At 54.5% G+C, this 14753-nt stretch overlaps 5 protein-coding genes across 5 annotated transcripts; 2 read left to right on the top strand and 3 right to left on the bottom strand.

Moving 5' to 3' along the window:
- Window positions 1-1380: 1380 nt before the first annotated feature.
- Window positions 1381-2922, top strand: A1O3_05292 (uncharacterized protein; the record flags this gene model as incomplete). The annotated part of the gene is made up of 1 exon (XM_007735417.1): window positions 1381-2922. The coding sequence occupies one exon, from the start codon at window positions 1381-1383 to the stop codon at window positions 2920-2922; it is 1542 nt and encodes a 513-aa protein (XP_007733607.1).
- Window positions 2923-3615: 693 nt separating this feature from the next.
- A1O3_05291 (uncharacterized protein) lies at window positions 3616-4945 on the bottom strand (the record flags this gene model as incomplete). Its single annotated transcript, XM_007735416.1, has 7 exons — window positions 3616-3917; window positions 4003-4070; window positions 4126-4508; window positions 4562-4629; window positions 4686-4722; window positions 4773-4843; window positions 4903-4945. 7 exons carry the CDS (start codon window positions 4943-4945, stop codon window positions 3616-3618), a joined length of 972 nt encoding a protein of 323 aa, XP_007733606.1.
- A 1838-nt stretch (window positions 4946-6783) lies between these two features.
- On the top strand, window positions 6784-8480 carry A1O3_05290 (uncharacterized protein; the record flags this gene model as incomplete). Its single annotated transcript, XM_007735415.1, has 3 exons — window positions 6784-7355; window positions 7410-7793; window positions 7841-8480. 3 exons carry the CDS (start codon window positions 6784-6786, stop codon window positions 8478-8480), a joined length of 1596 nt encoding a protein of 531 aa, XP_007733605.1.
- An 884-nt stretch (window positions 8481-9364) lies between these two features.
- Window positions 9365-10505, bottom strand: A1O3_05289 (autocrine motility factor receptor; the record flags this gene model as incomplete). The annotated part of the gene is made up of 4 exons (XM_007735414.1): window positions 9365-9773; window positions 9859-9990; window positions 10145-10396; window positions 10465-10505. The coding sequence occupies 4 exons, from the start codon at window positions 10503-10505 to the stop codon at window positions 9365-9367; spliced, it is 834 nt and encodes a 277-aa protein (XP_007733604.1).
- A 596-nt stretch (window positions 10506-11101) lies between these two features.
- Window positions 11102-14376, bottom strand: A1O3_05288 (insulysin; the record flags this gene model as incomplete). The annotated part of the gene is made up of 2 exons (XM_007735413.1): window positions 11102-14098; window positions 14146-14376. The coding sequence occupies 2 exons, from the start codon at window positions 14374-14376 to the stop codon at window positions 11102-11104; spliced, it is 3228 nt and encodes a 1075-aa protein (XP_007733603.1).
- Between the last annotated feature and the right edge of the window lie 377 nt (window positions 14377-14753).

Raw genomic sequence — 14753 nt, 5'->3', positions numbered from 1 at the left:
AGGGTGCTCCGGCCGGGTGGTTTGTCCTCGTTCCAGCTGGCGTAGATATCTAAGGGAGAATCTGAGTCCGCGTTCTGGTCCAAAATGAACGTGGAGGCCACTGACCTCTCAGACACGAGCACCTTCTTATCAATCTCCTCGAAGACGCAGGAGACTTTGCGTCGACTGCACGTGATGCATGGCTGGGTGCCGGAACACCTGACCTTGCGCTTCTTGCAATAGCGGCATCTAGGAGACCGCGTTAATACTCGAGATTAGGAGACCGGTGGTGGACGACAGGCTTGAGCCAGTACTGACGCGTTTGATACTCTTTTGTGCGGCTGCTGGTCCTCTGCCGCTGCCGTGGCTTCTGTCGCCATCAGCCAGCCAGGTTGGGAGGAGCAACGACCCGCGGCGTATCAGGGAGAAGGTTGTGGTGTGGTTGAGACCGAGGACGGGCAGGGTATCCGTTAATGAAGGATTTCTCTGCCGTGTTCCGGCCATCCACCAGTGATAGCCACCGCGTCACCGTGCCATGGCGGAAGCTCCACCCGCAGAGTGGACTTTCCTCACTACCAACCTTATCATCTGGAAAGTCTAAAATGAGCGGATAGCTGGCCCGAAGGGAGTGGTGGAATGTATGCTGTCTGTTGCCACGGCCAGACTCAGACTGTCCCAAGCCCAAGCACAACATGGCCATCCTACCGCCTTGATCTTGTCCAGAGCCAGTCATGGAATACCAACTTGAAGTCGGAGGTGAAGAGCCAGGCGAAGACCGACGTCGGAATTAAGGTGCGTCACGTGATCCATCTGAGCGTGACCATGCCCCTTTCAGTATAGCGTGGCCTCGCGGTCAACGGCAGCCGCTTCCGCTTCCAGATTTTCCTGGCGCGGCAGGCCTCTCCGTCCAGGTGTACAAATCAACTGAGCGCAGCTGGGCTCGGCCTGCTTCCCTGTCTGGTTCGAAGACCTGAACCAGATAGGGAACCAGATACGCGGGGCTGTCCCAGTTTCTGGTGTTCGCCATCTCAGGATCGGTAGGCATATGCACGATGGCGTCGAGTCGAGGAGGACCATCAACCATCGTCTCTGCTCTCCGTCGTCTAGGCTGGCATGAATAGCTTGCAACTATCAGTACCGTGTACCATATCAGCCAGGTAGTGGAGATCTCATTGGCAAGGTGGGTGCGCGCAGGACGATTGCGCCATCTCGCCATTTCGCCATTCCTCTGGTATATATTTTCTTGATCTCCCGGCCCTGGAGAACCGGTCACTCCATTGACCAAGGCAGAGACGATTGTCCAACTCTACCACCCGATCTTCGGCTAATCCGGCTCCTGGTCCCCATCTCCCATCTCCCATCTCCCATCTCCCTCCCCCTTCCCATGCAGCCCGCGACCATATGGGCTCATCAATCACCTCCGCCGGCAAGGAGGCCAGGGAGTCGATGACTCCCAAAGATGACTTCTCAGCACACGAGGGCAAAGGCGAGGGCCCAGACGCAGGCGTGTCTTTGGCCTCGTCCAACCGAGCACTGGAGCGAAAGATCGTGATGAAGACAGACGCCGTCATCCTCACCTTTGTCACGTTGATCGCCTTCCTGATGTTCCTGGACAAGAACTGTCTGGCCTATGCCAACATCCTGGGCATGAAGGTCGACACCCACCTCCAGGGGCAAGAGTACAGCTGGCTCGGGAGTATCTTCTACTTCGGTTACCTGACCGGCATGCCCGTGTCAGCCTTTCTCATCACCAAAGTCCCCGTTGGCCGCCTCCTCGGAGTGGCGGCTTCTCTCTGGGGAGTGGTCATGATGTGCATGGCTGCATGTAACAATTTCGCCGGACTAGCGACGGTGCGATTCTTCCTCGGATTACTGGAGTCGCCGGCCTTCCCCTCGGCCATGATTCTCATCGGCAACTTCTGGAAACGAAGTGAACAGCCACTCCGGATTGCACTTTGGTACAATACATTTGCCGGCATCTTCGGAGGCTTGCTGGCCTTTGCCATCAACACTCTCCATGGCCACCTGGCCAACTGGCGCTATCTCTTCCTGATCTACGGCTCGGTCACCGTCCTGCTCGGCATCCTGGCCTTCTTCTTCCTTCCCGTGTCGCCGGCAACCGCGTGGTTTCTGACGCCGACGGAAAAGCAGGTGGCCATCGCCCGGCTGGCCGACACGCAGCAAAAGAACAACAACGACCGGCCCAGCGAGTTCAAACTATATCAATGCCTCGAGGCCCTGCGGTCCATCAAGTTCTGGGTCATGATCTTGCTCGTGCTGGCCCAGGGCATCACCGCCGCGGGCATCACCAACTTCAACCCTCTCATCATCAAAGGCTTCGGCTTCTCGACCCAGCGGACCAACCTGCTCGCGGCCCCGCAGGCGGCGGTCGGCATCGTCGCGCAGGTGGCTCTCTCGCTCCTCGCCTACTTCATCCCCAACTCTCGTTGTTTCTGGTGGATCGTGGGCACCATGCCCGCCCTGGCCGGGGCCATCGTCATCCACTCGGTCGACGTCAACACGCAGCGGCCCGTGGCTCTGGGCGGCGTCTACCTGATGGGCTTCTACAACGTGGCCTTTGTCATGGCCATGGCCATCATCACCGCCAACACCCGCGGCAGCACCAAGCGACCGTTTGTCAACGCCTCCATGGGCGTCGCCCTCTCGGTGGCCGAGATCGTCGGCCCGCAGTTCTTCCGCCAGAGCCAGGCCCCCTACTACCAGCTTGGCATCTGGGCCTTGGTGGTGTCGTATGCAGTCATGATCGCCACGGGCGGGCTTTACTGGCTGATTGCCGTCATGGAGAATAAGATCAGAGATCGGAATGGTGGCGGTGGCGGTGACGGTGACGGCGTTGTTGCGGGAGAAGATCATGATGCCAGTATGGCTATGGATGTGGACCTCACCGATGGCGAGAACAAGGCACATAGATTTTCATACTGAGGAGAGAATGATGGAAATGGAGATGGATCTGGATCTGGCTCTGGATTCCAGCCCGACACCGACTTTGGAGAGATACCGTCCCAAAATGTATAGTTCTTTCATACTGTACGGAGTACTACTACTGTACAGGCCTACGGGTCTACGACGTCGTGTATGGTGTATCCACTGTGTAGGTACGGTGTTGATATGTTTTCCTATTACAGTATAGAGTACAAGCGTCAGTGTAAAAAGATGGCCACAGCCGAGCGATGCCTCCGTCGTCCTTTTCTTTCTTTGTGCCACGTTTGGATGATAACATGACATACTGGAACATGGGCCGTCCAATCCCAAACCCGAACCCCGAACTCGAACCCACATCAGACCAGAGTCCAAACTGCCGTATCTGACGGGCCGGCCTGGGAACTGATGCCATGGTGGTCTGTTGACAGGCTCGACTCGGCTCGGCTCGGCGCAGCTCAGCAGCTAGCAGCCAGCATCGACTCCGACTCATACACATACTGTAGAAGCATGGGGTTTCGGCTCCGTGGAACACTCGGGTCCCAACCTTGGCCGCGCAAAACCAGTGTATGAGACTTTGGTGTGTATCCCATCCATCCACCCGTTCTTTTGATGCTGATTGCCGCCCACCTCCCCTCCCCCCTCCTGCCAAGTTGGAACATTAAAAAAGCAGAAAAGAAAACTGCTGCAAGAGATTCATCTCCAGTCGTCGCGCTTTCCACTCGAGTTGTCCTTGTCGACCAGTTCGATGACGTCCGAGTCCCCCGAGCGAGGCATGCCGCTGACATTGACACTCATGCCCATGGATCGTTTCACGTCGCCGGTGTGCATGGGTGTGGAGATGCGGTAGTTCGTCCCGTGAGACTCCGGGTCAGACGAACTGCCGAAGCAAGTCGGGAAGACTCGTCGAAGTAACGATCGGATCGCAGGTAGACAGCAGCAGATGATGCTGACAAAGGCCTCCAGCACACTCCAGTAGGCCGTGGGCACATTGTCATCTGTAGTCTCGCGTTAGAAATCGACGGCTCTCAACTCACACGCCCACAAAACAAGACACAAAACACAACACAACGGTGGACTCACAAGTGGCGTTCTGACTGTTGGCGAAACGAACGAGGGATGTGAGACGCACAACGCTGACAACGGTGATGCTGCAGCAGAAGTCAGTCAAGCAAGCTTCACATGTCCTGCAGAAATGCCACTCACAAAAGGCCAACGCTGAACATGAGGATAAGATGGACCTTCTTCCTGCGTCCGAGATGAAGGTGTAGAAGTTCGGGGATGGGGAGAAAGATGACCCATAAGTCCAGGATGATATTGATGATGGCGTGTCCCCATGCGAATGCATTCAAATTAAAGCAATGGCCTTGCGTCTCGCCGGTCCACCCAGTCCAGCCATAGGATAATGGCACGCAATGGAAGGCGATGGAAAGTGCAAAGGCCGGAATGTATGCCACACAAACCACCACGCTGCACATGGCTAGCTTTCGAAACGGCTGCGTAGGGAAGACTTTCAAGTAGAGCAAGAGGATGGCGACCTTGGTCAGTCCCAACACACACATGTAGAAGATTTCCGTCAGCCACGTGAACTTGACGCCGGTCAGCAACGGGGTGGCCTAATGGATCGTGGGTCTGTGTCTACCTTGATGATTCGAGTGATTTTGTCGAATGGGAGGGTCCAGATATCCTTTCCGAATCCATCGCTGGACACTGCCTACAGTCAGTATGTCCGTTCGGTCGGCCCTCGGAGGAACCATGAGGCTTACTGAAAAATTCCATCACTCCCATGGGTAGTGCAAAGGCCTAAGCAGGGTCAGCTACCAGTCGAAAGCATCAGCGGGAAGGAGACGGACCAATGCAAGAACGACCGCGACATCGGCCCACTGAAAACGGTCCCAGCCAGGCAGACGGTCTGCCAGTCGAGCTATAACGCACACGATGGCCAAAATCCCCGAAACCGCCGTGAGGATCGGAGTGACTGACGTGTTGTCGCGGACCGGTTCACCACAAAGCGTGGCGGTGGCATTTCTCGCCGCTTGAGATACCACGAATCAGTACCAGATGAAAGTCTCGTCCAGGAGAAGGGAATGGCTCACAGAGAGACTCTTTGACGGTGCAGCTGGACAAGGTGCAACCCTGTACTTTGCCCATCAACGAATCGTCGGCGCAGATGCAAGCGAAATCGGTCGGATCGCAGGAGGATTGAGGCACGAATGATTGAAGGCAGTCATTCTGTGCCCGGTCAGCAAGGCCGTTGCAGTTGGGCGAGAGAGAGAATCTGGATAAGCCGTACAGCACATGCTGGCATTGATTGTGCTTGGACCAAGGCTGAGCAGCCCACAGCGAGAGGGATCAACCAGCTGATCCTCATGACGACGGTGGTGTCTTCTCGGAATGTCAAGACTGGCGTGAAGATGTCCTGGCTGCTCGACTTGTTCCTGGGCTACACCCGATACCCCAAGCGGCGGATGTCTTGTGTCACATACACATAGGCTGCCTTGAAAGAGGATAGGTGCAGACTTTCGCGACTCCCAAATCGACGCTCTGGGAGTCTTGAAGGCGAGTTTCGGTGACGACCAGCAATGCTTGGAGAGAAACCAGCAAGTTTCTTGCACGGATGGTCGGACGGGCAGACGGGATAAGTAACACGGGTCTTGAGTGTTAGGAAAGAAGAACTGGTCGATGCTTGCGTAACATCCTAGGGAGGCCACACCAGGAAAAAGTCCCTGAGATGAACGGGCCCTGGCTAACGGGTTTGAAGCAGGGGTATCCATTACACTATGTGTATGCGAGGACCCAGAAACGCAAGGCTAAGAGATTTTCCAAGCACATGGATACGCCTCACCAACCAGCGGCGCCGCGTTTAGAGACTCCTGGAGAGGTAGGCCCTGTAGGGACCGGGGTAGAGTACGGAGTACCGAGTAGTGTAACGTTCTCGAAGTGGGCTTTCCCCAAGAGTGAGTCTCTCCATGGCTAAGCGGAAACGGACGGTGCCTCTTGGTCAGAGGGCGACATTGGGATGGTGGTCGAATAGTCGTCTACCCGAACAAGTCGCGTTTCCCCATTCCGACAAGCTCGACAGCAGGGAGGAGACATGATTGTCGGTGGTGAATCAACGGACTGAGGTTGGGATTGCGGTTTTCGCGAGCATGTGCGATACCGATTCCACTTCAATGGGTAAATGTAAGCAATGCGGGACGGACGGTCCTGCTTTCGAGGCTGGCTCGTCGGCCGCCGCAGAGCTAGGGCGCAAGGCTTGCACCAGGCAATCACTGTGAGACGGTCCTCTGGACTAGAGTCGACTACCCCTGAAAATAACGAGTGGCGACCAGTCCTGTAAGCCATTGGGCCTTCTAGCGGGGTTGCATTGCATTCTCAACAGCTTCCCCGGGACAGGGGATACACTTTAGATCGCCTAGGCCGGAGGAAGACGGGAGGATCCCGTCTGCGATAGTGGACCAGACCAGGCTCCTGACTAGCAGGGGTAATTGGCGTTTGAAGATGGGGTACAGCGGAAACGTGTCGATCCGGAGGCCAATCATCAAGCCACCAATGTCCTGAGACTTCCCATTTGCATTGTGCGCCGTCGGAAGCAGCACCAACATTAGCGGTTCTGTCCAGCAAGGTGCGTTATCGTACCAGACTGTCTCCCCTCGCAGGGCTTGGAGAGGAGGCAATCCCTATCCGACGTCCGTCCACAAGGTCCCTCCTGCTGGTGTCTATCGGCATTGGGCCCGGCAGCCCTGGTGCAGGTTAGTATATCAGCCATGATCTGCCAGCAGGCGAGCAGAAAAATGCTGGAAGCCAGCCATCTCTCACTCGACCCTATTTCGAGCATCTTGTCAGCCTCGATTCATTCCCACCATGGATCCAAAGCTGTTGTCTCTGCTGGCGCCGGTTAGCAGCTTTTTTTCCCTCTCATCTGCCCTTGTGCTCTCCGGGGGCCTGGTGGTATACTGGATTCTTTGGGTTGTTTACGCCAGGCATTTCCATCCCCTTCACAAGATCCCTGGACCATGGCTAGCGTCCGTCAGCCGACTGTGGTACATGTTGCAGATTGCTCGAGGCGATATGGAATACACGCAAAGGCGGCTGCATGCCCAATACGGACCACTTCTCCGGATTGCACCCAATGAGGTCGCGTGTGCGTCGCCCGATGCCATCAAGACCATCTATCGGATCCAAGGAGCTCTGGACAAGACCGACTTCTACAGTGTCTGGAACACCCAGAATTTCAGCAAACACCCCGACGTGTTCACATGCATCAGCGACAAGGTGCACGGCGAGAGGAGGCGCATCATGAATCATGTCTACACCCTGAGTAACGTGCTCAAGTCGGAGGAGTACATTGACAAGTGCACTGGGCTCTTCCTCCAACGGTTGGCCGAGTATCAGGATGGCTCCAGGCCATTTGACCTCGGCGAATGGTTGCAAATGTATGAACAATGGAACCACCGCCCCATGTTCCTGATATGCCGCTGACGTTCTAGGTACGCTTTCGATGTGATTGGCGAACTTTACTTCGGCCGTATGTTTGGTTTCATGGAAACGAGCAGCGACCATGAATCGTGGATCCATTCGCTAGACTTGCTGATGCCCTTCTTGTGCATGACAGCCGTGGCCCCAACCTATGTCCGCTCACTCATTCTCGCTTCAGCACTCGTGGTCCCGGGTTCTCTGGCAGCGCTGAAAGCGATCGAGAACATCGGGACATCGGCGAGAAGATGTGTAGCCCAACGGTTTGCCGAGGAATCTAAGGACGAGGGCCAACACCGGAGTGATATTCTCGACCAGCTGTACAGAATCCATCTCGAGAAGGGTGACAAGGTTGACTTCAACCTGGGCGAAATCGAGCAGGAGGCTTACGTCGCATTGTCAGTCCGACACCCAGTGCAAATATTGACATGCTGACTCTTCTCAGGTTCGCCGGGTCTGACACCACCGCCATTGCTCTGCGGTCTGTGTTTTACCATCTCTTCAAAAACCCCACCGTGTACAAGCAACTCGTGCAAGAGATCGATGAAGCCGCGGAACGAGGGCAGCTCAGTTCACCTGTCAAATATTCGGAAGCCATCCAACTGCCGTTCCTCTGTGCCTGCATCAAAGAAGCCCTGAGAGTGCATCCCGGGGTTGCGCTGACCATGGGTCGGACGGTTCCTGCCGAAGGTCTCCAGCTTTGTGGAACATACATACCAGGAGGTTACCGCGTGGGTATGAACGCCGCGGTGATTCATTATGACAAGTCCATCTTTGGACCTGATGCCGACCAGTATCGCCCAGGCCGATGGCTTGCGGACGACGCAGCCGCCCTGGACAAGTACATGCTACACTTCGGGGCCGGGACTCGCACATGCATTGGCAAGAACATCTCGCTGGCAGAACTGCACAAGCTCGTGCCGTCCGTGTTGAGAGAATTCCAGCTCGACTTGCGGGAGAAAGGCCAGGTCTGGCGGACCAGGAATCTGTGGTTTAACAAGCAGGAGGGTGTCCAAGTGCGGGTGACAGCTCGCCAATTCGCAAAGGCAAAGGGAGACCGCGCTGAGCCAGATGTCGAGATCTGACAACTCACCGGGCTCGGGCTCGGGCTCGACTTTTGAGTTGCAGCTGGTTCTCGAGAAGGAGAAGGTGAAGGAGAAGGAAACAAGAGGTCGGAAGAGGAAGCGTCACGTGAACGTCATCTCACCTCACACAGTGTACGCTAGTACGTATGTGGTATAGCTCGTAAATTCGTCAGCCTCGTCTTCCATCAGTCAGCCACAGCCTTGTACCTACAGTATGTGGGTATGTACATAAGTCTTGGTGGCAGGCTCGAAATCCCATGTCAACCCCGGGGCTGCTCTGTGACCCTATGGCCGGGGAGCTACATGCGGGCCAGGAGAAACATAAACTTGTGATACCATAGAGGAGCGTCGTCAAGAGACTGGCAAATCCGAGTTTTCTGGCATCGAATTTATTTCGCCCCCTCTCTTTTCCCGTTTGCAGAGCCCATGCGCGGCTCCAATATCCCTATCCCTAGGCACAAGCAACGTCCTCTGAAGCCTCGTTGTCGCGTCATAATCTCGCTCATGCCACCCATTGGCCGTTGTGAATGATGTAGACGCTGCTGTCAATTCCGAGACAATGGCCAACTTGATTCCCCACTTCGAGCCTCCGTCAGTAGTAACCTCCTCAGCTCGAGTTCAGCGACTCCCTGTCGGCGAACAGCATTGACAGACAAGCATCTGGCTCATACTGGGTATCAACGCGTCCCTGTTCCAGCCAGTAGGCGAATTATCAACGGGTCCTCGTCTCGTCGCGAGTGTCGCCCAACGACGATCATGTTGTCGAGGGGCTTGCCGGTTAAAAAGGTGCCTGATCATCCGGCTGCTGGAACATTGCTTCTGGTTAAGAGTCTGGTTCTGAATCAAAGCTTTTCCGACACATGACCGCTCCATGCTCTTTCTGTTCAGTGTCCATTCTCGACTTTGATCTCATCGTCGTCCTGTCCCTCCTCCTCCTGCCTCGCGTGTCCTGGATCCTGCGTCTCACTATCCCGCGAACCGGTCATTGGTAGCTGAGGCCCTGGCAGTGTCGGCCCCCCGCCTGGTGTAACACTGCTCAAGTTCCCATCCTCGTCGACATACTCGAACCTATACTTCGATAGATAATGCGGGATCGCGCTCAACTGGGGCCCATACCGTGCACTGTTATCATAGAGCTCGAACAACGGCACAGCCAGAAGTTTCATGTTCTTCGGCACGCTGAGCACCTTGTTGGGTGGGAGATGAATGAGATACAATTTCTTCAGCTCCTTTGGCCGTGAGACATGGGCGGGAAGAAATGGATAGAGGAACGTCTCAAAGTTCGGCCGCCACCTGGACCAGAATCAAGAGTCAGTATGGCGCGCACAGCTGCGTTTGTGCCGGGCAAAGTTGGCAGCTGAGGGGTTTTCAAAACTACCATTGTGCAAGACAGTCTCCGATCTCCCACTCGGTATCGCTTTCCTTGGGATTTGTCGGTGCTAGTCTCTCATTCAACCGAATTTTGAAGCCTTCAATTTCGTCTGCGTCGTGGGGTAGGTAGTCGCCGGGTCTGTTTGTGCGACCTAGGTTAGCAAGTGACATCCATTCCGGTCATTTCGCTCTAGGGGAGCTGGTGTAAGACACGACCTTTCCCCGCCAGTTCTGCCGGAATAGGCGGTCAGAACGGGTCCACCTCTTCTGATAAAAGCGGACGCGAGACGTACAGTTTGAAGAATGCGTTGGCGATCTGCAGCATCAGCACGTGGGGATGATTGTGTTCGTGGCAGACCAATATGGCCTCACATGTCCGACGCATGCCATATTTCTCATAGTGTTCCTCCAGTCTTTTCAGCCGCGCCGACACTGACGGATCTTCCTCTGGCTGCGTCTCCTTTGTGCCAAAGGTATAGTTCGAAAGAGGGTAGAGTCGGATCGTTGGAGGTTGGTTGGCCGTGAACGCAGGTGGAAGGATCGGACTATAGAACCCATGTTGTGAGTTGCTGCGACGGGCCCTTGGGCCAAGGGGGAGAATGGGAGTCCGTACGGGTAGGACGACTTCAGTGTCGTCGTCGTGACGGTCGACATGGTATAGTGCGGTGCGGTGGGTGAAGCCACACACGCTCTCTCACACACACGGAGCCTCAGGCTTCGCTTTCAGTTGAGCAACAGGAAATTTAGCCAGTCCGAGAGAGTGTGGAACAAGACACAAACCATTCGTTTGCACTGGGCTTGGGCAGTTGGGCAGTTGTTCCCCAGACTGTATTCGTACTCTGAATCAAGGACCTTACCTATTAGGTGCCTATAACAGTGCTATTACACAGGTACTCCTAGAGTCCGTCCAGAGTCTAGCGTCGGCATTAGCGGAGGTAAATCCTCGGCTTGATGACACAAGTAGCCATACTCCATACCTAATGGAGTACCAACGTACCGACTATGTATCTACAGTTGTACTAAGAGGGTTGCAAGGGGAACTATCTTTTCAATTATGCATCTAATCTACATGGATCTTTCGAGAGAGTCATGCCAACAACGCCTTCGCTTTGTTCTCAAGACAAACCACAATTCTTCCATGTTAGAGACTAAGCCAAGGCCTTTCCTACACCCGTGGCGCCTCCCAACTCTTTGGATAGTCTCTCTGTCCTAGAACTTACTCTTTACGAATGCATCTCTTGCGCGATCTGTCATAGCTTGGATTCTAGGTCCTCATAGGCCCGCACATCTTCGATTGCAGTGGGTCCTTGACTGACCTGCAACCCAGCCTTCCACCGATAGGGGTCGGTGATGACTACAGGTATCGCCGCTGTATTGTTCGGGGCCTCGACCGGCTTGATCTTTGGTGTGAGCTCCTTTAACTTTTCCCGTATCTCTTCTGTCTTTGAGTCGGAGACCGAGGTGCCAAGGTATTCTTGAATCGCCCCGACAACACTGGTCTCATCCGCCAGGTCGACCTTCGCGAAACGTGTCTTGAGTTTGGCTTCGTCAACGTCCACGTCAAGACTCTTCAGAACTTTGACCAGTTCATCTCTCTTGTCTGCTGGAAGCTGTTCCACTGGAGCCTTGAGAGCTTGTGCTTCGAGGTGCACCGAGACTTTGGCTCGGGTGGGTGATTGTGGATCAATGTACTGCGCAAAGAATGCTTTGATATCATCCTTCGTGAGTTGCCGGATGACGGCAACATCCCGATCGACTTGGTGAAAGTTGTAATATTCACCGCTGATATAAGCCCACAGGCGATTGGTCTCGAAGTCAAGGTTCTTGAGCTTCTCCAATCGTTTGTTGATCAGACTGCGTTTGTGCCCTTCAAAGTCCTCTACCGACATCGACTCAAAATCCTCCTTAAACTTGAGCAAGAACGCGTTAATACGGGTCTCAAGGTATTCCGGATCTCGCTCGCTTTGTATGAGGACTCGGTATCCCATCGTGACTGCCGCCGGTCTCACGCCACTCCAGACCACGTAACCGAGCTGCTCCTTGGTTCGAAGTTGGTCAAAGGCAGGTTCGTCAGTGATTTGAGCAAACAGCTGCAGCCTCGATCGGAGGGGAATATCCATCACATGACCGACGTCCAAATAATACTCAATCGCATTGTTGATGTTGGCCGGGTCGCCCAATGTGTGCTTGTACACAAAGTCGCTTCCCGGAGGGACAATCACGTTCCTTCTAATCTCCCACTGTGACACAGGTAACGCGCGTGGCGCCAGTATTGACTCGACCAGACTCGCAATGTTCTTAGCGTCCTCTTTGTACAAATTGCCGTGAGCCAGCACCTCGATATGGGCCTGTTGCAGGAGCTGAGGCGCAAAGGTTCGGACATCGTCGACCGTAATGTACGGGAGCTCTGCGGCAAAGACATCGTTCATCCACCCCCGTTCACTCAGGATCCATCGGGTGTAATCCCCAATCTGATAATATGGCTGCTGAAAGGCCCAATTTTTGTACTTTCTGGCCATGCGCTCCTTGATGATCTCGAATCGATCAGCTTTGATCTCAAGGTTCTTCAACGTGATCAAGATCTTCTCCAGGAGAACCGCCATTTTGTCGTTATAACCGTGCACGCTCAGGTCCACGCCTAGTGTATTGGCCCCAACAGCATACGCCAAGCCAGAGATCTCAGCGTCGTAAGAATAGCTCGACAGGGCATCCCTAACCAGACTGACAAACAAGACGGTCTTGACATAATTGGCAGGGTTGGCGTAGGTGACTGGGTTCCGGAGTTTGATGTTGAGGTTGGCCTTGGGGACCCAGAAAGTGTCATCCTTCTTCCACCATAGACGAACCACGTCATCGTTGCGCAGCAATTTGGGGGTCTTTGCAGGTTCTTTGACCTCTGTCTTCTCCACGTCCAACTGGGTGGGAATGAATTCGTTCTTGTGTGGAAGATGGAGATCCTCGATGGCGTGGTTTCCTGGGGAAGCCAGGGCCTTTCGCACTTCCGACAAAACATCCGTTGGGATGCTATCCACCTTGTACTCGGTTCCATACCATTTCTCCTTGTGGTCCCAGTCACCGGGGTACTCTTGTGCCACCAGCATGAGCCGGAAGTTGTCCTCGCGGAGATATTGCATCGCTTGTGTGATGGCTTGGGCATCAAACTTCCTGAACTTGCTGGTACCACTCAGGAGCCAGTTACGGGGTAGTTCTTTCTGCATGATACTGCTCGTCGCACTTGTGAACCGGCTTGCTGGGGACTTCTGGCGGAATCTGAAGTCAACCTCGGCCATATTCTTCATCTCCTGGTGCAGCCACTCCACAGGCGGAGTAGCCTTCATCATTCCGATGTACTGGAACACAATCTTGACGATCTCGTGGTAATTCTTGAGGCCGTCGGGCGTCAACCCAATCTCGATTTCGAAGAATGCCGACCCAGGGCAGACAGGGTGATAACCGGCTGAAAGAGTCTGACCCAAGCCCCTCTCCTTCAGATAGGCGAGAATACTTCCAGGTCCCTCATGGCCGATGAGGTGGCTGATGTATCTGGCTGGCTGGGTCTCGTACATCTCTTCTTCGTCTTGCCATGGAAAACTGATTTCCAGGGAGCGTGATTCCATGACCGGCTTCGCAAGGATCTCGGTGGACAATTGATCTTTGGTCAGCATTTCAACACCATCCCAGCGGTTCTGGGGCAAATCTTTATTCTTGACCTCGGAAAAGAGTTCCACGACCCATTTCTCGAGCTCGTCCAAAGATTCACGGCCCAAGACAACCAACTTCATCCGATTCGCAGAATAGTGTCGTTCATAGAAACGGATAAACTCGTCGCGGATCCTGACACCTCTTTTCTCGGGATCGTCCCGTAACGTCTGCAGGTTCCCCGTCGAGAAGTGGTGGTACGGATGACGGGGATTTGACAAAGATTTGGCCAGCTGCGACAACCTCCATGCATCGCTCTGTAGATTCTTCTTATTCTCGGAATCCACGGCCCTCAACTCACGATCCAACGTACTTTCCAGAAACAGAGGCTTGACGAAAAACTGGGCGAACCTATCAAGCGCGCCATACAATGGACCTGCGGCCAGGGTGTTGGAAGTTGCATTTCCCACGCCGTTGGAGATGTTGTCGTTGAACTCGTGCGAAGCGGCGCACTCAAAGAAGTAATTCGTCTGCGTGGCAGCGGTGTATGCGTTCGAGTGACCGGAATTGGAGGAAAGATAGGAGGAATACTCGTTCTCTACGGGATACTGGTGCTTCGTCAGTAGGGCGATATTGGTAGAAGTGGTCAGCCCACCTTCTCGGTTCCCATGAAAAGCAGATGCTCGACGGCATGTGCCATGCCTGGCATATCTTCCTCATCTGAAAAGTTGCCAACATTGACATTGAGACTTGCGCTGGCTTTATCCGTCTGGGCATCGTGGACAAGCAAGGCCTCGAGCTTGTTGTGAAGCTGGATGACCCGGTACGATCGATCGTCAAGGTCGGGCTTTTCCAAGTCGTCTGTTATCCGTTTGACGGAGTCCATGACTGTGGCAAAGGATCGACTCGCAGGGAGCTGGGGGGCTGAAACTTTGGACATCACAGTCTTTGATACTGGCAAAGGACGGTATGTCACCGGACTCGAGACTCGGAGGGAAAGCAGCGACGAGTAGAAGAGACGAGCGCGCAGTCTCATGAAGACGGGAGAGAGGGAGTCCAGGCACAGCGGGAAGCGGAAAGAGTCAAGTAATCATGGCGATGCCCAAGGCAGAGAATGATGATGATGATGCCAGTGAGGATGGCAAACGAACGCATGGGCGCTGTGGCCTTCGCCCGCCCAAACCCCGAACCCTAGGTAGACAGTGGACGCAAATAGTACGGAGGAGCATTTGGAGTCTAATGGTGGGAGCCAAAATACATTAA

This window comes from Capronia epimyces, assembly GCF_000585565.1.
Source record: "Capronia epimyces CBS 606.96 chromosome Unknown aczIQ-supercont1.4, whole genome shotgun sequence".
Lineage (NCBI taxonomy): Eukaryota > Fungi > Ascomycota > Eurotiomycetes > Chaetothyriales > Herpotrichiellaceae > Capronia > Capronia epimyces.
This window is presented reverse-complemented; position numbering and strand designations above follow the sequence as displayed.